A 21,078-nucleotide genomic window follows, 5' to 3' on the forward strand; every position below is an offset into this window, starting at 1 on the left:
TAAGGCTCCCATCCTTCAATAACGGGGCAAGGTGAAGTGGTTAAGGCACGTGCCTCTCATGGGTCAGGTCACGGGTTCAAACCCTACGCTCGCAAAATGAGGTACCCTAAATTACAAAAAAGTAATCTAAGGCATTTGCACCAAATCTACAGCCCACAATCCCCCCATCGTAGATCCACACACCCCCTCCCCCGCCCCCCTCCCCCACAAATGCCCGTGCCACTTAGTTTCGAGGGTGGGCCATGGCACCGTCTGGACGTGGTCTTTTCTTTGCTTTTATAAACTCACATTATGAAAAAAAACGAAAAAAAAAGACGTACAACAAATTTTCCTCGCTACAGACCGAACAAAACGCAGAAATGTTTCAATAAGTTGTGGCGTACTTCGTGTTGTCGAATTGCTGTTTGTCGCGAAGGAGGAGAAAGAGGAGAGCAGCATGGCGGAGGAAAGCGAAGGCGTACAGGTCTTGTTGGAACGCTCAAGCCGAGCTACTCGTGGGAAAAGGTACCCCCTCCGCCCCCGTTTCACACATACAATGCTATGAGCTACCAACTCACCCGTGTACATGCGTACATTCATACATTGTCGTTTTGGGTTTTTTTTTGTCAATGAAAAACAAACTAATCATGCTGCTTTGCCATATCAATTTGTTGATGGTTTTAATATCGATGTGTTGTTTCAAGTTACAAACAGTATGTTTATATAGTAAATTGTATTGTAAAGAAATGCAAAAATTAAATTGGACTATTGACATGGTAATCGAGTAGGCTTCTCTTCTGAGAAAGAGACTTTGTTTATCAAGCTATAGGAAAACCATGCGACCAGTTAAACTTTTCATCATGCAATGACAAGTGCCTCAGAGATTATAAGAAACGGAAGTCGTGCTTTGTCTCGTAGTCTCGTTGAGCTGTCCAATCAAACGCATACGAATGGAGATTTGGATGCACATAACGCATCTATACGACTTGTTGACGTAGAGTTTTGTCCGTCGTTTTGTAGTTGCTGATGTTGATGAACTTCGATGTTACTTGCTTGGATAGACACAATATTGTTAGAATTTGTGAAGTCCGATGGACAAACTGAGATGTACAACTAGTTGGCATTTGATATTCTCAAATTGTATGTGCATAATAAGCAATCTAAGTGGGAGCAATATTTGGCATTAGTTCAGGCTGTCCTCAATGATTCGTTCTCTAGTGTGATTGGTCGTACTTCTTATGAGGCGGCGTTTGGCCGACCTTTTCAATCTTTGTTTACTTGGTCCATTTTCAAATTTAATGAGACTGTGTACTCATGATCGCTTGCGGTGTTGGTCGACTTCCTTTGCTCGCACTTTAGATAGCCATAATGCGACTTGAATGCTAGCAATCGTCAAGTAATGCTGTTGATAGCAAGAGGCAAGGTCTCAAGTTTTCTTGCTTCTTGCCACTGCCCCGTGGAACCACCCCCTTATAGTTTTTAACTTTAATAAATGGTAAAACCAAGGGTTAATCTGGTCAATGCGGTGACGGCTCTCTACCCCTGGAGGTGCCCAGAGGCGATGGTGATCAGTTGCATTGCTGTAGGCGGCACCTGTGGGTATTTGCGGCGCTTTTGGGCGTTGTAGATGGAGTCTAGGGACTTTGTAACAGACTTGGACATTCCAAGTCGAGAATCTACTGCGACAGCACAAATAACCACTTCAAAACAGTTTACAGTTCACAATTGATTCGACACTGGCCCGGTGGAGTTCCGTGCCTAGAGATATTGGCCCCAAAGTCTGGCGCCCCTTTCGGTATTTCTTTTTATATTAATATGAGTTCAAAGTACAAGAGTGCGGGCAGGCGCTCACACTCAGACTCTGCGTCCAGATGCTCTAAGTTATGAGTCCCTTCCTACTTATTTAAAAGTACAAGGGATGCCAAAAGCAGAGCCCCAAAAGCTTCCCATAAAAAGCTGCCCTAATAATAGGCTTGCAATAAAAAAAACATCTTTTTAAAAGTTAAAGCTCTTTCTCTCTCTCTCTCTCTCTCTATGTTGTTTTACGTAGAAAAAGCAAAAGCAAGAGCTCTCTCTCTCATCTCTGAGATCGCGTAGCCAAAAGCAAAGAGACTGTTGTACAGTGCTGCCACGTAAGCAGTATGGAACTCCGCAATCTGTGCCGTGTTTTGCGCTGGCGTCCTTACAGGGGCAGCCACGTGTCATCAGCATGCGGGTCCGTACAAGGGTAGCCACGCGTCAGCCAGACAGTCCGGGTGTGTGTGGTTGTGTCCTCTGCTGCCCGGCAGTGTCCAAGCATGACACGTCACCGATTTTTGACATACCCCCCTCTTGAAAGCATTGTAATCGTCCTCGATTACGCTTGCAAAACAAACAGAAGCCATAAACTGCCTTAGCAGACACTGACTGTTAGTACCTACGCACTAGGAACACACATCTAGCGCATGTACCAATCGACAGTCACATCACACGACATCACAGAACATCACAGGACGTCACATGACATTCAACATTCATTCGGATCTTAGACCATGATTTATCGGCAATGCAGTTAGCAATTGCATCCAGATCCACTCAAGACCTCATAGCTGCCCGATTGACTAACCCTATTGCAACCATGTCTATTCGAGATCATTCAGACCAAAATGCTGCAGTCATTTCGTCTTTCAGTTCCTGCACTTAAAAACAAGTGAAGAACAAATCAGTTTCGTATTGAGGAATTCCATTTCATAAAGTTATATAGCAGAATGCTGTCAGCTCTCAGTATCCCTAAAGTTCAACGAGACATCAGTGACTCTAGTATTCTAAAATTGAGGCATCTGTTGACAAAGGAGCGGAGTAACTCCCCTCTTGTGCAACCCACTGCACCAGATCTCTGGCCAAGCTGAATTCCGGGTTCCATTTGGAGTAGACTATGCTAAACCAAAAGCTTCAAGTTAAAGGTTCACAATCTGAGGAGTATCTGCTAGGTCCTCCTCCTCCATCCACTTCGTATCCAATGCAGGATAGTTCTTGAATTTAACCAAGAACCGCCTTCTTACTTACCCTTATTCTTTGTGTCCTTATGTGCCAAAATCTGTTCAGGAACAAGGATCTCCTCGTTTTCTTTCACTTCGGGTTGCTCATCAAGCACCCCATCGTCAGGCACATCACCTTTAAAAGGTTTCAAGAGATTCACATGAAATGCATTGTGAATCCTCCAAGTGTCAGGCAGTTTCAGTTGAAAGGAGACATCATTGATCTTTTCGGAGATTTGGAAAGGTCCATAGTATCTCATACTAAGCTTTGGAAAAAGCCTCTCCTTTTCCTTCTTTCTTTCTCAGGCATGCCTTCTCAACACGTAAGAGCACCCAATCATCCTCCTTCAATTTCAAATCGTGACGATGGCAATCTGTTGCCTTTTTTTGTCTTTCCTGAGATTTCTGCAAAGCCTCGTGGACCTTGGCAAAAGCCGTGTCCAAGTCGCGCGTGTACTCATCGCCTTCAAAAATCTTATCTTTCGTGCTAAGGAAGGGTGGAACCTTCACAGCACCTTCAATAATCTCAAATGGCGCCTTCCCTGTCTCGAAGAGTGTATCGTGTTATTGTAGGCAAATTCCACCAAAGGTAGATACTTTTCCCATTGAGTCTTCTAGTCCGAGATATAAGACTTCAATGAATCTAAAACCACTGAATTGGCAATCTCAGATTGCCCGTCAGTCTGCGGGTGGAATGATGACGAGAACTGCAACCGCGTGCCCATGTTCTCCCAAATTGCCTTCCAAAACAAACTCGTAAATCTGGGGTCCGTGTCAAAGACAATCGTCTCAGGCATGCCATGTAATCTGAAAATCTGGGCCACAAACAGTCTCGCTAAGTGATCCGGCTTGATTGCTTTCTTCACTGGAATGAAATGAGCCTTCTTGCTTAAGCTGTCAATAACAGTCCAGATATCATCGTGACCACTCTGTGTTTTTAGGAGATCAAAAATGAAATCCATTGCAATACTTTCCTAGGGGCGGGTGGGTATGGGTAAAGGTTGTAACAATCCCTGTGCTTTATACCTATCAAACTTGACCTTCTGGCATACCAAGCAACTGCGCACAAACTCGTCCACGTCCTTCTTGAGTCTCGGCCAAAAGAAGTATCTCTCTACCCCTTTCATGGTGGTAGCAATGCCGAGGTGACCCGTAAAAGGCGGACAGTGGCATTCAGTCATGACCTTTTCCCTCAACGGCTGTGTAACGCACAACATGGTTTTCCTCGTCAAGTAGCCATCCCGAATGGAATATCCCGCTACTATCTCCCCATCCCGTATCCGTATGAAAATGTTGCTAATTGGACTATTTTCTTATTTTTAATGATTAAATCTCTTTTTTCGGATATTTTATTATGTGCACTAAGAACTGTTAAAAAGATTGCAGCTACAGGAACTGCCATCAGGAACGGACAACTCTGATGTGTCATTTGATGGGTGACGGTAAACATCGCGAAGGAGTTTCCGTAAGTTCGGTGGAAAGGGCCGGGTTACGAGTGCCTCTGATGCGTCACATGATGGGTGACGGGTGCATCAGTAAGGGGGCATCCCGTAGGCTAAGGAGGAAATCCGAATTGAGTAAGAAAATACGCGTAAGAACGCTAGCACAAGAATAAAGATGGGTTCAATGAAGCTTTTTACGAAAAGCAGGAACAGTCGCGGGAGGACAGATGTTTTCCCGCGGGGAGTCTGTGTCTGCATTGCATCTGTGTCGTGTCCTGCACCCGGGGACGCCTGGAATGTGTTCGTATAGCATTGTTTTCACTAACTAAGTGAGTTTTTAAAGTTTGAACACGTTCACACTTTATTTTATTAAAGTGGCCGGTCACTTTTAAGTGACCAGGCTTTTATTAATAAAATAAAGCAAGCAAGGCCCTTAAAAAAAAAACCAGCGCTAAAACCTACGCAGGGAGGCTGAATTGCGATCTCTCTCTCTCTCTCTCTCTAAAAAATGCGATTTTCTCTCTCCTCTCTCTAGGAGCGTCAAGCTCTGCTTTTGGACCCCTATTCCTGCCGGGTGTCAGACCCTATAAAAAGGGTAGCTAGCGTTTCAGTTTGGAGGAGCCGGAAGCAGCAGGAAGTGCAAGCGTTGGGATTCTGGAGCAGAGACTGGCGACGGAATTTGCAAGTGCTCGCGTGACGACTGAGTACGGAGGTCGATTCTCCGAGCAAGGAGCGACAGGTATAAGGTGTTGATACGCATTGAGAATTGCTGCTTTGTGTGGTTTGTTTTGCAGGAATCTCCCGTCTCACGGGAAGGCACTTCACGGGAAGTACGGCTTCACGCCTAAGTTCCTTACGGGAAAGTACGGCTTCGCGCCTAAGTCCCTCACGGGAAGGAACGGCCTTGTGCCCAAGCCCTTTACGGGAAAGCACGACCTTCGGGTCTAGGACTACAGAACGGAGGGGTTTCCTCGGGTTCTCGTGCTTGTATAAGAATTCTCCCTGAATAAAAGAATACTCTTAACGGGGGGGGGGGACCAGCCCATCTTCTGGTCCCCAATACTGTGTCGATCTTCTCCCTTCTCTCATGTTTTCAAAGAATTATAATTTTCAGATTTTCTAAGTGCTCGTGTACGCTCCCGTTTGTGACAGAAAACGTCTGCAAAATCTGGATCAGTGGCATACTGGTCGACCATATCCTTGAAGCTCCTATGATGTATCGCGGAAACAGCCAGAACCAATGGCTTCCGAGACAAAGCATCTGCCACCAAATTCTTCTGTCCCTGAACATGGACAATCTGGAAGTGAAACTGTGACAAGATGTTCGCCCACTGCATCTGCTTTTCCGATAGCTGCTTCTGTGACAAGGAGTAGCGTAAACTCTGATGGACTGTAAAGACAGTAAAATCCGCTCCTAGTAGGTAGTGCTGCCACTGAGTAAGAGCATGGATAACCGCCAAAAGTTCTTTCTCATAAATCTGTGCTGTCAATTCCGGCCTTGAGAACAATCGGCTCTCGTAAGCAATGACATGGTTTTCTTGCATTAAGACCGCACCCAGACTACGACCACAAGCATCACAATATAGTTCAAATGACTTCTGCAAGTCCGGCAAAGTCGAAACTGGTCCCGTAGTCAATTTCTCTTTCAATGTCTGAAAGGAAGTCACCTCTGTGGGTCCCCACGAGAAAGGGACTCCTTTCTGTGTCAAAACATGCAGAGGGGAAGCAACCTCTGCAAACTTTCGAATGAACCGCCTGTAGTATGAACACAGTCCCAAGAAGCTTCTAATATCATGGACATTATTCAAATCGGGCCATTCACGGATAGTCTCTATGTTGGCCGGATCCGTTTGCACTCCTGCTGCTAACACAATGTGTCCCAAAAAGTGTATCTCTGGTAGGAAAAATTCACTTTTCTTTGCATTAATCACTAACTTGTGATCTCGTAATGCCCGAAAGACCTGAAGCAGATTATCTCTATGTTCTGCCTCATTCTTGGAGAAAACAATGATATCGTCAAAGAAAGTGCCAACAAATAGCCTGTACTCTCGAAAAATCCTGTCCATCATCCGGTTAAATGTCGCAGGAGCATTGGTTAGGCCAAAAGGCATCACCAAAAAGTCAAATAACCTAAAAGTCGTCCGAAAGGCTGTCTTGCAGACGTCTCCCGGCGCGATTCGGATCTGATGATATCCACTCTTCAAATCAATCCTGCTAAAACACGAGGATCCCTGTAATCTGTCGAGTATATCATCGATCCTAGGAATCGGAAATCTGTTCTGATAGTGATTTTGTTGAGAGCTCTATAATCGATGCACATTCTCCAAGATCCGTCTTTCTTAAAAACCAACAACACTGGAGAGGAATACGGTGAAGTACTAGGCTGGACAAGACCCTTTTCCAAGAGGTCTTTCACTTGGTTCATAATCTCTTCGTTCTGGGCTCGGCTCACATGATAAGGTGGCCGGTTCGGTGGCGTGCTTCCAGGTATCAGATCAATGGTATGATCTTCAAGACGAGTAGGTGGTAACTCGCCTGGCAGGCCCTCTGAGAAGCAATCGGCATGAGAGTGTAGAAGTTCTTGGCGTTCTTAATCAAGTTCAGACATATTTGTCCTATCCTCATCACTCAATTCTTTCAAAAAGATCGAGTAAACAAACAGTCTGGATTTCATTAATTTAGAAACGGCCGAAGCCGATACACTAGGGACAGACTCGCCCTTAAGTTTTATATTGAGTACAATGGTTTTGCCCTTCTCTGTTGTCAATGTCGCTTTCCGCGCTCGATAGTCGACCACGGTGTTGTTCTTGTGGTACCAGGGAATTACCAAGAGGACATCACAACCTTCCAAAGGCATTATGTAAAAGTCCTCATGCCCCAAATACCCCTGACAATGCAACCGAAGTTTGCCAGTGACAGGTGTAATGGCTACGTCCCTGCCGGGTGCCACTAGATGTCACAAACGGGAGCGCATAACAATATAAAATACATTCGGATAAATAGGATTTATCACTTATTACTGAAGCCAGAGGATATAGAGAGAAATAAATAGAGAGAGAGAGATAGAGTGAGAAGATCGACACAGTACTGGGGACCAGAAGATGGGCTGGTCCCCCCCCGCAATAGTATCTTTATTACTGAGGAGAAGTCTATACAAGCACTTGAACCGAACGTATTACCACGTTCGTTCTAGAATAAGACTTGATGGTTCCTGGAAGCCTCAGCTTCTGATTCCTAGGGCAAAACCCTATTCCAAGGAACTTCCGTTCCTTATTCCAATTCCTCGAGAATCAAGGTTCTCGCCTCTGGATCTCACCTTCCAGACTCAGGGCATGGCATCCCTGCAACTCTTTTCCAACTCTCTTTCCAGAGTCCTCTTCCTGCAGAACAACTCTGCTTTCCCGGACACGAAGTCCTTACTTGGGAATCCCAACTTCCGGATCACAACTTGAGAGACTACCTCTCTCTGATCCGTGGATCTACTTCCCAAACTCGAGTACGAAACCCTTGGGCTGATCTGGCTCTAGTTCCTCAGAGCGCTTTTCTCCTGCAGAGGCTCATGCCTTCCTCTGCTCCTACTCCCTCACGAAGAGGAAGTATACCTGCAATCAAATACTCAAAGATCAGAACATGAAAATCGTTACCTTCAAAGTCTCGACGCTCGAAACGTAACTCGATTCTCGAAAAGCAATTCCTCGGAAGAGATCTCTCCATAGAAAATCCTCTCTTCCAATCCTACACACAAAAGAGGTGTGTTCTTGGGTTTTTTCTCGTAAATCAGCCCCGTCTATGACGTTTATGGGCTGAAAACAGAGAAAAACAGCAACTTGTCGCGATGGAAACACACTTCGTAGGCACTTCTTCGCGAGGGAACTCGCGCACTGGGTCTTGGCGACATCTGGTACACTTGGGGCAGCCATGGGCATCACCGGCAACGTCTTCTTTACGGCTGAAATCTGCAGCAGCATCTCCTCCTTGCAAAGATTGGTCCTCCCCTCTGAGTGAGGGCATGTAATGCTTTTATAGGCACGAATAGCTGCTCGCGTAGAGATCGCGGCCGTTTTTTTTTTTTTTTTCAAAAAAAAAAAAATCATTTTTTTTTCCGTTCTGCCAGAAAAAGAGAGAGAGAAAACATTGGCTGATCTGTTGCCTTATTTATCAGATGGCTGCCCACTTATTAAATGGACGGCCGGCGTATTTTAAAAAATAGTCTGAACCTGCCCAAAAACTCAATAAAACCTTATAAGTTAAAAACAATGCTTTCACAGCACTTCCCAGGCGTCCCTGGATGCAATCACACGCACAATTGCAATGCAAACATAAACTTCCTCGTAGGAAAGCATCTGCTTTCCCGAAAAGCAATCCCGCTTTCTCAGAAAGCATCTGTTTTTCCTCAAAGTTTCCTCTGAACGCATCTTCATTCAAGTGCTTGCTTTTCCTTGTGCACAATTCTAACACAGTTCGGAATTTCCTCCCGACTATGGATATTCCCTTTCCGATGCACCCGTCACCCACCTCGTGACGCATCAAGAATACCCATCACCTAGTCCTTTCCTACCGAACTTACGGTACAATCTCCTTCACGATGCTCTCTGTCACCCATCCTATGACGCATCAGAGATGTCCATTCCCGGATGGTCGGATACTTCTTTCCGATGCTCCCTGTCACCCATCCGATGTGACGCATCAGAAGTACCCGTTCCTGGTGGCCTTACAGATATTCCCGTTCTCAGTGCTTCTGTCATTACTTTGAACGACGCACTAGGAATACTCTGTACTCGGATGTCTCCAGTGAGAAAAACCCTCTCACTTAAAATTCCAATAATTCATTTAGAATTATTTTTCCGGTTGTTCCAAGTGAGAAAACCCTCTCACTTATAAATCCAATAATTCATTTAGAATTATTTTCTTGTCAAATAAAGCCAGTTTAGCAACACTAGAACTGCCTCCGCAAGTGGTCCCATCCGATCGGGAGTGATCTCGAGCCGTGCCGCCAATTCCGGTGAAATGAAGTCGGCCTTGGCTCCTCCATCAAAGAAGATCAGGGCTTCTTGGTCTCTCACTTTGCCCCAAGCTCGGCAAAGTTTTGTACTCTCGTCCAACGTGCTGGGATCGGTACCCACGCAATCTGGAACCAGTCCGGTTTTCATCTTACCTTTTCTTCCACTTTTCTCAGCTGCTCTCGAACTCTCAGGCCTTTCGTCGTCCTTGTCGTTTTGTTCTTTCTTGTGTCTTTTTAGGGCACTTCGTGGAGATATGTCCAGTTTTTCGGCATCCAAAGCACTTTCCTTGATGTAGCGAGCTCTCTCCTGTGGAGTGAGTTTGGGTCGTGCATCTTTCTTATCTGGGTTGCTCTTCCTCTTTCTACTTTCATTTGTCGAAGTTTGTTCGGCTCTTTGCGTCATGATCTCATCGGTAGGGTAGGTCAAACTGCTAGAGTGAATGGCAAAACCCCGTTTCGCATGACTCATCAACTCTTGAATGGAAGCTGACTTTTGTTCCAAGCAGTGATCTCGGATCTCTGTAGGAAGACCCAAGGTAAACCGCTCAATCTGTTCCTTGAACGAGATCTGCTTAAATGAAGAGGTGGGTAGAAAAGAGCTCCAGAATCTCTCGCAATAAGCATCCACTGTATCCTTCTTGGTCATCCGAAGATGGTTTCAAGCAGTTCGTATATCACGTTCATACTCTCGAGTCAACCAAGAAGAAATAAAAATCCTCTTGAATTTCAGCCATTTAACTGGCGCTGTCTTGCTTAATAGAAGCGTGGACCACCAAGTTCGAGCATTCCCCTTAAAGTATGAGGCAGCTCTCCGAATCTTAGAGTGTTGTAACGCCCTCCCGCGAAAGCGATGTCAAACTGTTTTACAAAAGACAAAGCCTTCGAAGCATCTCTATATCCAGAAAACGTGTCAAATTTAATTGACTGTCCACGTTCCTTAAACTCTCGGACTTTCTTGCTTTTATCTTCCAGAAAGTGATACTGGTTGGCTTTGTAAAAATTCTTCTTCTTCGCATAAAAGTTGCCGTCATCAGAGTCCGAACTGTCTGTAGACGAGTCCTCTGTAGAATTGTCAGTCACGGGGCGAGATTTAGACTTCCTTGCCTTTTTCTTGCCCTTTCCAAAGCGTTGCTTTTTGCCTTTTCTGTCTTCTTCGCTCGAATCAGATGAGCTAGAAGAACTATAAGAAGAAGAAGAAGAAGAAGAAGAAGAACTGGGTACTCCTTAAAATCGAACACGCTTCTTCTGTTTCTTTGCCTTTTCAAATGTCGACTGACGACCCAAATAACCCAGGAATTCAGTGCCTTTCTTTTGCCTTTTGTCGTGCTGTTTTACTTTGTTTTGCGCGTCAAAAAGCTGAGCAATTTGTGCATCAACCACCTCTTCTAATTCCTTCTTTGTATACTTCTTGGGAGTAGGAGGTTTCTTGAGAGCGGGTTTTCGGGGTGGTTTTGTGGTCTTCTGCCACTAGGTGTGCACCTCCTCGAAAGAAGTCTCGCTCATACATTTTGCAAATTTTGGATCCTTCGCAAAATTGAGCATCATCTTTGTTGCGTCGCCAATCAATCATTGACGCTCCATCTCTCGATGCTCCGCCTGAGTAGGCCGAGGGGGGCCATACTCCTTGCCGGAATCTTCATGATCCCTTCCTGCATCTCCGGATGCAGAGGGAGTCGGCTGATCTTTGCCTGAAGCCATAGGTGCCGCGGAAAAAAATTAGGGATCGGGTTTCCCGTAGAAGAGAAAATCGGCCGTGCTTTGATACCACTGTAACAGACTTGGACACTCCAAGTCGAGAATCTACTGCGATAACCACTTCAAAACAGTTCACAGTTCACAATTGATTCGACACTGGCCCGGCGGAGTTCCATGGCTAGAGATATTGGCCCCAAAGTTTGGCGCCCCTTTTGGTATTTCTTTCTATATTAATCTGAGTTCAAAGTACAAGCGTGCGGGCAGGCGCTCACACTCAGACTCTGCGTCCAGATGCTCTGAGTTATGAGGCCCTGCCTGCTTATTTAAAAATACAAGGGACAAGGGATGCCAAAAGCAGAGTTTCAAAAGCTTCCCATGAAAAGCTGCCCTAATAACAGGCTTGCAATAAAAAAAATCTCTTTAAAATTTAAAGCTCTCTCTCTCTCTCTCTCTCTCTCTCTCTCTCTCTCTCTCTCCTTTACGTAGAAAAAGCAAAAGCAAGAGCTCTCTCTCTCATCTCTGAGATCCCGTAGCCAAAAGCAGAGAGGTTGCCGTACAGCGCTGCCACATCAGCAGTATGGAACTCTGCAATCTGCGCCGCGTTTTGCGCTGGTGTCCGTACAGGGGTAGCCATGTGTCAGCCAGACAGTCCGGGTGTGTATGTGGTTGTGTCCTCTGCTGCCTGGCAGTGTCCATGTCACAAAACGGGAGCGTACACGAACACTTGAAAATCTGAAAATTAAAATACTTTGCAAATGTGAGAGAAGGGAGAAGATCGACACAATATTGGGGGCCAGAAGATGGGCTGGTCCCCCCCCTGTTAAGAGTATTCTTTTATTCAGGGAGAATTCGTATACAAGCACGAGAACCCCAGGAAACCCCTCCGTTCTGTAATCTTAGACCCGAAGGTCGTGCTTTCCCGTAAAGGGCTTGGGCACAAGGCCGTTCCTTCCCGTAAGGGACTTAGGCGCGAAGCCGTACTTTCCCGTAAGGGACTTAGGCGTGAAGCTGTACTTCCCGTGAAGGGCTTCCTGTAAGACGGGAGATTCCTACAAAACAAACCACACAAACACGCGACAACAATTCGTATGGCGAATCCACAATAGATACCTGTCGTTCCTGCGCGGGAAAAGCGACTTCCGTGCTTCGTAGTCTCGCGATCTCTTGCGGCAGAGTCTTCTCTTGCTGATGTTGGTACCCCCCGTGAGTGAGGGCATGTGGTGCTTTTATAGCTCCCTGGCCACTGCATGAATAACTGCTCGCGTAGAGATCGCGCCGTTTTTTTTTTTTTGTTGTGCTGTTCTACCCGAAATAGGGAGAGAGAATTCGCTGGCTGGTTTTGCTTTATCTTCTAAGTGGCTGCCCAATTATTAAGTGGGCGGCCGGCATATTTTAAAATTGGTCTGAACCTGCCCAAAAACTCAATAATGCAATGCAAACATAGATTCCTCGCGGGAAAGCGTCTGCCTTCCCGCGATTGTTCCTGCTTTTCGTAAAAAGCTTCATTGAACCCATCTTTATTCTTGTGCTTGCGTTCTTACGCGTATTTTCTTACTCAGTTCGGATTTCCTCCTTAGCCTACGGGATGCCCCCTTACTGATGCACCCGTCACCCATCATGTGACGCATCAGGGGCACTCGTAACCTGGCCCTTTCCACCGAACGTACGGAAACTCCTTCGCGATGTTTACCGTCACCCATCAAATGACACATCAGAGTTGTCCGTTCCTGATGGCAGTTCCTGTAGCTACAATCTTTTAAGAGTTCTTAGTGCACATAATCAAATATCCTAAAAAAAAAGATTTAATCATGAAAAATAAGAAAATAGTCCAATTAGCAAAATCCCTCTGGCTTCTAAACAGTTGACCTCAACTGTAGTGCTTGGACATATACCCCCAGTATCTCGGGATAAGCTGCTAATTCCTCCTGCATCATCCACTGAGCATCTAGATTCGAATAGTTCTTAAACTTAACCAAATACTTCCGTGTTATCTTTCCGGATTTGAGAGACCGCTCTTGATGACTTACTATCTGCTCCGGTTGGAGTATTTCTTCTTTTTCCTCAACCTCAGGAGGTTCCTCAGCACTAGGCTGGCTTGGAGGCGGTCCCACATATGGCCGGAGTAAACTGACGTGGAAAGCATTGTGGATCCTCCAATTAGGCGGTAGCTCTAATCGGAATGTAACATCATTCACTTGCTCAGTGATCTTAAACGGCCCATAATAACGGGTAGAAAGTTTTACCACCTTCCCCTTATGAGACGGTTGTTTCTTAAGTCTTGCCTTCTCAAACTTGAGTAAGACTAACTGTCCGACTGTTAAGTCTAGATTCCTTCTGTGCTTGTCTGCAACTTTCTTATGTTTTTCCTGAGAGCGTAGAATAGCTCTCCTAACTTGCCCGTCGGCGGTGTCCAAATCCCGGACAAACTCATCTGCTGCAAAGATCTTATCCTTAGTGAAAAGGATGGGTGGAAGCAAAGGCTTACCATGAAGAATCTCAAAAGGTGCTTTCCCCGTCGATGAGTGTATGGTATTGTTATACGCATACTCGACAAGAGGCAAATATTTCTCCCAGTCAGATTGCCGGTCTGACACATAAGCTTTTAACATATCCAATACTGTGGAATTGGCTATCTCACTTTGCCCGTCCGTTTGAGGATGGTAGGCAGATGAAAAATTCAGCTTTGTACCAAGATTATCCATCAAGGCACGCCAAAAATTTCTTGTCATGCGAGGATCTCGATCGCTCACAATTGACTTAGGCATTCCATGATGCTTCAAGATCTGTGCTAGGAAGACCCTAGCCATATGATCTGCTCTGATCGTTTTCTTGACCGGTATAAAGTGTGCTTGCTTGCTAAACCTGTCCACAATGGTCCAGATCGCGTCATTTCCAGTCTGAGTTCTAGGGAGGTCCATGATGAAGTCCATGGCAATACTTTCCCAAGGTTCATTAGGCATAGGAAAAGGTTGTAGCAACCCAGGCGTCTTATGCCGATCATACTTCACTTCTTGGCAAACCAAGCATTCCTTGACATACTTATCAATGTCTGCTTTAAGGCTAGGCCAAAATAAATATCTTTCCATTGCTAAGGTTGTAGGGAGAATACCCCGATGACCCGCATAAGGCGAAGCGTGGGCTTCATCCATGATCTTCTTTCTTAATGGTTCCGCCACACATATGGCCTGATGGTGGTAGAGATAACCGTCCCGAATGGAATAGGGAAACTCATTCTCTCCACGATGTAGCTTTCCCCAAATGGTGGAGAAGTCTGGATCATTCGGATACAAATCCGGTAGTGCTTCTAATTCTTGATGATACACCGAAGTGATAGCGTTCACCCTTGGCCGCCTAGACAATGCGTCCGCGACCACATTCTTACTCCCTGCCGTGTGAAGGATCTGGTAGTGAAACATAGACAAAAAGTTTGCCCATCTCATCTGCTTCTCAGATAGTTTCCTTTGCGTAAGAAAATACCGCAAACTCTGGTGATCAGTCTTGATCACAAAATCCGCTCCTAGAAGATAGTGCTTCCAGTTGGATAAGGCGTGAATCACAGCCGTGAGTTCCTTTTCGTAGATTGATGCATGCAACTCTGCATCCTTAAGCCGTCTGCTTTCGTAGGCCACTGCATGACCTTCTTGGTTTAACACTGCTCCGATGCAATCGCCTGAAGCATCGCAGTGAACCTCAAATGGTTTTATTAAGTGAGGCACTATCAAAATAGGTCCATGGCTTAGCAAGTACTTGAGCCGATCAAAAGCTCCTTGTTGTCTCGATCCCCATCTGAAAGGAATCTTCTTCTTTGTCAAATCATGAAGGGATCCTGCTACATGAGCAAATCCTCGGACAAACCTTCGATAATACGAACATAATCCCAAGAAACTACGTATATCATGTACCGTAGTGGGAATAGGCCAATCTTCTACCACTCGGATCTTGGCAGGATCCATTCTCACTTGATTGTGAGAGACTATATACCCGAGATAGTGTATCTCAGAGAGAAATAACTCGCTCTTCTTTGCATTCACATGCAACTCATGCTTTCGCAATTCTTGAAACACTAAGTCCAAGTGCTTCCGATGTTCCTCTTCTGACTTAGAGAAGATGAGTATGTCGTCAAAGAATACTCCCGTAAAAGCTCGATACGGACTGAAAATGCGGTCCATCATGCGATTGAACGTCGCAGGAGCATTGGTCAAGCCGAAAGGCATTACCAAAAATTCATATAATCCAAAGGTTGTGCGGAAAGCAGTCTTATGGACATCCTCAGGGGCGATCCGTATCTGATGATACCCACTCTTTAAGTCTATGCGACTAAAGACACTTGCACCCCGCAACTTATCAAGTATATCATCAATCCGAGGGATCGGAAAGCGATTCTTGATTGTGATCTTGTTTAAAGACCGATAGTCTATGCACATTCGAAACGTGCCATCTTTCTTCTGCACCAGTAGAACTGGAGAGCAGTAGGGTGAAGCACTTGGCCGTACTAACCCTTTCTCTAGAAGCTCGTTGACTTGCTTCAAAATTTCCTCTTGCTGAGCAAGACTTACCCGATAAGGGGGTTGATTGGGAGGCGAGCTACCCGAGTATGAGATCTATGCCGTGATCTTCCGGGCGTATCGGAGGGAGTTCATCAGGAAGTGTTTCCGTGAAACAATCCTTGTACTTTTCAATAAATTGAAGACGCTTAATTTCCAAACTAGAGAGAGAGTCCCTACTAGTTTTATCCTTTGCAAAAATCAAGTAAGCAGAAACACACTGCTTCATTTCTTAATGGAGATATGGCTTACAATTGGGAACTGCCAATCTCCTGCATCAGCTTGAATCGTTATTTTCTTACCCCCATGATCAAAAGTGAGGGTCTTTTCCACATAATCGGGAATAGGTGTCATGTGAAAGTGCCATGGCATACCCAAGATGATATCACATCCCTCGATGGGTGCCATAAAAAATGATTCGCGGTCCTTGTACTCGCCAATCCGAAGATTGAGCTGTCCTTGCACGGGAGTTGCATTGGTTGTCAACCCCTCGAATGCCGATCCGGATGTAACCGGTGTGCCAAGCTGAGCCGGTGTGAGGCACAAACGTTCCGCAGTATCCAGGGAGATGAAGTTATCCGTGGATCCTGGATCATAAAGAATCAGCACTCGCTGGTTGTTCAAAGACCCCCAGCCCTTCAGAAGTTGACGCTTCCCTTTCTCCATTTCTCTGTTTCCTTGAATATCTGGAATTGAGTTCGAGCTTGGCGGTGCGGGTTCCTTCCTTGCTTTTTCTTGCCTCGCAGAAGCTTGTTCTTGCCGTTGCTGCTTTAGAGGGCAGTCCGGTTTCATATGTCCTTTCTCGCCACAGTAGAAGCATCTTCCTTCCTCTCTGAAAGTTTGGAGTTGAGTAGGAGAAAGATACTTAGTTCGCTTGCCAGTGCCCTCTGGCTTCTTAGAATGATCATCGTCTCTAGATTGAGGACGTTTTCTTCCTTGGCCCCCTTGGTCATCGTAGACCCCTCTTTGTCTTGCACGGTAAGTGCTATGCTCCATCTTTCGGGGCGTCCCAGTTGAGTGCAAATCCTCAGCAATGATTGCTTACTCCATTATCCTTTGAAGAGTATCATGCGGATACACCTTGATACTCTTTCGAAGCTGTGGTTGGAGACCCGCTTCGAACTTTCGTTTCTTTTCCTCGTCGGCAATCTTCATGAAGGGAGTGACCTTCAGAAGAACCGACCAATACTTGTCCACATAGGTCGTTACTCTTTCATGTTCCTTTTGGGCAAGCCAGTCCCATTCCTTCCGTATGTCCTGCTCGAAGTCAGGCGGAAGAAATTGTTCATAAAATTCAGATTTGAAGCTCTCGCAAGTTCTGGCCTGAGAACCTTCCAGAATCTTGGCTAACCACCAATTACTTGCCGTTTCCTTGAGGTGCATCCCCACATGGCGTAATTTGGATTTTTCTGTGAAGTGCCCATTGGTAAAGGCGACTTCAAATTGTCTGATGAAGGACAGTGCCTTGGAGATGTCTCTCCGTCCATTGTAGGTTTCGAACTTGATGTCCTTGTCGCCCAATTTGAATACTGTCATGGGATGTTGAGACTTGCGACCATGCTTCTTGAATCGAGGCTTATCTTTAGGTGGATGAAGAGTAGTAGTAGTAGCGGCTTCCTCCTTCTGACGAGATGATCGAGAAGTAGAAGTATAATCTGGAGAGTAAGATGGAGATGAGATAGAAATGTCCTTGCTCTCGTCTAGCACAGAGAGCGCTTTTTCCTTGCCTTTCCTTGGAGTAGGCCGTTCATTACGATCCGAAGATCCTTTGTGCACCTCGGCACGTTCTTCTTCTCTTGCCTCCTGTGGTCTCAAGCCAACAGTGTTGTGTGGATGCTTGACTGCATCAGTTCCATTCGGTTTCTTCATTCCGCCCAAAAGCTTTTGGACGTCTGGCAACAGTAAAATTTGTTGCAACTCGGCAAGCTGAGCTTGCACTTGTTGAAGCTCCTCTTCAACGCTTCTCCCTTGGCTCGACATGGTTCTTCCCGTTCTTCCCGGAATCGTCCTTCTTTGCAGAGAAAGAGAAGAGTCCGAGCTCTGATACCACTGTCACAAACGGGAGCGTACACGAGCACTTGAAAATCTGAAAATTAAAATACTTTGCAAATGTGAGAGAAGGGAGAAGATCGACACAGTATTGGGGACCAGAAGATGGGCGGGTCCCCCCCCGTTAAGAGTATTCTTTTATTCAGGGAGAATTCGTATACAAGCACGAGAACCCGAGGAAACCCCTCTGTTCTGTAATCTTAGACCTGAAGGTCGCGCTTTCCTGTAAAGGGCTTGGGCACAAAGCCGTTCCTTCCCGTAAGGGACTAAGGCGCGAAGCCGTACTTTCCCGTAAGGGACTTAGGCGTGAAGCCGTACTTCCCGTGAAGGGCCTTCCTGTAAGACGGGAGATTCCTGCAAAACAAACCACACAAACACACGACAACAATTCGTATGGCGAATCCACAATAGATATGTGTCGTTCTTGTGCGGGAAAAGCGACTTCCGTGCTTCGTAGTCTCGCGATCTCTTGCGGTAGAGTCTTCTCTTGCTGATGTTGGTACCCCCCGTGAGTGAGTGCAAGTGGTGCTTTTATAGCTCCCTGGCCACTGCACGAATAACTGCTCGTGTAGAGATCGCGGCCGTTTTTTTTTTTTTTTGTTGCGCTGTTCTACCCGCAATAGGGAGAGAGAATTCGTTGGCTGGTTTTGTTGCTTTATCTTCTAAGTGGCTGCCCACTTATTAAGTGGGCTGTCGGCATATTTTAAAATTGGTCTGAACTTGCCCAAAAACTCAATAAAACGTTATAATTTAGAACCAATGCATTTAACAACACTTCCCAGGCGTCCCTGGATGCAACCACATGCACGAATGCAATGCAAGCATAGATTCCTCGCGGGAAAGCGTCTGCCTTCCCGCGATTGTTCCTGCTTTTCGTAAAAAGCTTCATTGAACCCATCTTTATTCTTGTGCTTGCGTTCTTACGCGTATTTTCTTACTCAGTTCGGATTTCCTCCTTAGCCTACGGGATGCCCCCTTACTGATGCACCCGTCACCCATCATGTGACGCATCAGGGGCACTCGTAACCCTGCCCATTTCATCGAACGTACGGAAACTCCTTCGCGATGTTTACCGTCACCCATCAAATGACACATCAGAGTTGTCCGTTCCTGTAGCTACAATCTTTTAACAGTTCTTAGTGCACATAATCAAATATCCTAAAAAAAAAGATTTAATCATTAAAAATAAGAAAATAGTCCAATTAGCGACAGTCCAAGCATGACACGTCACCAATTTGTGACAGACTTTGCTGGCGGTGTTCATGGGTGCCGGTGTTCATGGGTGCCCACAGTTGGCGCCCGCTTGCACCTTATGTGAGAGAGAGAGAGAGAGAGAGAGAGAGAGAGAGAGAGAGAGAGAGAGAGAGAGAGAGAGAGAGAGAGAGAGAGAGAGTTGCGCTCCCCCCCCTCTTGTTGACTTTCATACGCTGCAAATGGGGGGTTGGTCGTTGCAAATAGTGATAAAGACGAGCTGAGCGTAGTGGCAAAAAGAGTATGGGCGATGACTATTGGACTAGTAGGAGAGGAAGCGGCAACGAAATAGCAAGGGGAATGGGCGAGGAGAGAGAGAGAGAGCCAGCAAAGGATTGCCTACTCTGAGTAGCTATGGCACTCCTTCACCTTGCTCTGTTTCATCTTCCTCGTTGAAACGAGATGCCGTATCCTCTAGCTCACCTCATTAGCCAATAATCATGGCCTTATAGTTGGGTGGGTCCGTTCATGTATTGAACGAGGCACGAGCTCTGATACCAATGTTGCACCCTTGTAATGCTGCTACATGCCCACTACCAAGGAGAGTGCAAGTCTCTGTTCACCATCCAGCCTATGAGAAAAAGGATGCTTGCCCCTCATTCCCGGACCATTTATAATGTGTGGCCTGCTGTTCATATTGGTCTAGTTGCCCATGCACTCCGGCCAGGCGGTCTCCACCTGAACCCGCTTTCCGACTCAGCAACCAGAAGGCGGTCGACCTGTCCGTAGCCGTTATAGGCGTGTCACGTGACACATCCAACCCTATGTGTCCGTGGACAAGCTCCAGCACGACAAGGGTTCAGTCAGTCCAATCAGTTTAGATGTAGAAGTGATCTGGCACTTTTGTGAGTCTATTCGTAGACCGTGCATGCCCAGTCACTTAGTGTAGATGCATATCCTCTGGTTGCACACAGCATGATCATCAACATTCCCATTAGAATCCATCAGACAAATTTTCCAGTGCATTTAGCCTATTTTCCCTAGTTTTGACATTTTTCACTTATTATTTTTTAGTGACTTTTGTTGGAAAGTAGGTAGGGCAAATTGAGTAAGTTTGTATATAAGCAAACCTAGACTAGCACTAAATGGCAGAAGAGGCAACAGGAGCCAAGCTCAGCAGGCAACTTCTCAAGCAAGAACTTGGTGGATTTTCCTCCAAGCAAGACTCAACCTAGCGTTTTGCTAGCTTCATCCCTAGCGTTTTTAGCAGGAGAACATCGCCATCACCTGCATACATCAGCCTGTCGTTTTCCCATCAAGAGATCATCGCCACACATCCCCCATCAGCTAGCGTTTTTGAAGATCCCTTCTCTAGTGTTTTTGGAAACCCAGCAACCTAACGTTTTTGACAGACATCAGCCTAGCGTTTTCATCAGGTATGACCTCAACATGCAGCGATTTTCAGCAATAAAAGACCTGCAAGTTCAGCCCCTAAAGAGTAGCAGATTCAGCCCCAAGAAGCCTCAGTCTTCAGCCTAAGACTTGCAGATTTTCAGCGACAAAGACCATCAGAAAACAGCCCTAAAATCAGCATTTTTCGGCAACAGCAGATTTCAGTCCATAGCGTTTTTGGACAGCAGATACAAGATTGCAGATTTCAGCCCTAGTGTCGGCCTTGTCATCCCCGTCGTCATCGTCAACATAGCCTAGACTTGCATCAGTCACATGCATTCAATTTGTACCAGTTTGTGCAATCATAAGTAGACCACTCTCGCCGACGAGAGTGGGGCCTTCAGAGGAGGGTTTTACAACGTCTCTGGTGTCGTATCTCTCTTCTCTCTCTATTTCTCAGTCTCATAAACTTGCACGCACAGTGTCCATTCACTTTGTTGTGATCATAGCATTCTCTCATTAAGAACGGAAGGCTCTCCCTTCCATAAAAACAAAAGGAACCTTAAGCACAGTTCGGAGCACTCATCTTGAGCAAAGCGCAAACATTCATTCCGCTGCACCTAACATTGGTATCAAAGCTTTAGCAGTGTTCTGTATCACTCAAGGAAAGAACCACAAGAATCACAAGAATTTTTTTTGCTTGTTGCGGTTTCACGAACCCAAGTTCGCTTGGGCGTGTCGATTCCTAATCGTGTTTTTGAAGAGTG

At 45.9% G+C, this 21,078-nt stretch overlaps 1 protein-coding gene across 1 annotated transcript in view; it reads left to right on the forward strand.

Moving 5' to 3' along the window:
* The first annotated feature begins 226 nt into the window (after nt 1-226).
* The window catches only part of SWC2 (DNA binding protein SWC2), a 75,723-nt gene continuing 54,871 nt past the window's right edge, over nt 227-21,078 (forward strand). Inside the window, exon 1 of the mRNA XM_086490356.1 lies at nt 227-504. Within this exon, the coding sequence (XP_086346482.1) occupies nt 437-504 (68 nt within the window). The 5' untranslated portion in view covers nt 227-436. The remainder of the gene's footprint in view (nt 505-21,078) is intronic.

The sequence above is a fragment of the Adiantum capillus-veneris genome, chromosome 2, assembly GCF_014529385.1.
Source record: "Adiantum capillus-veneris isolate H3 chromosome 2, ASM1452938v2, whole genome shotgun sequence".
NCBI classification, from domain to species: Eukaryota; Viridiplantae; Streptophyta; class Polypodiopsida; order Polypodiales; family Pteridaceae; genus Adiantum; species Adiantum capillus-veneris.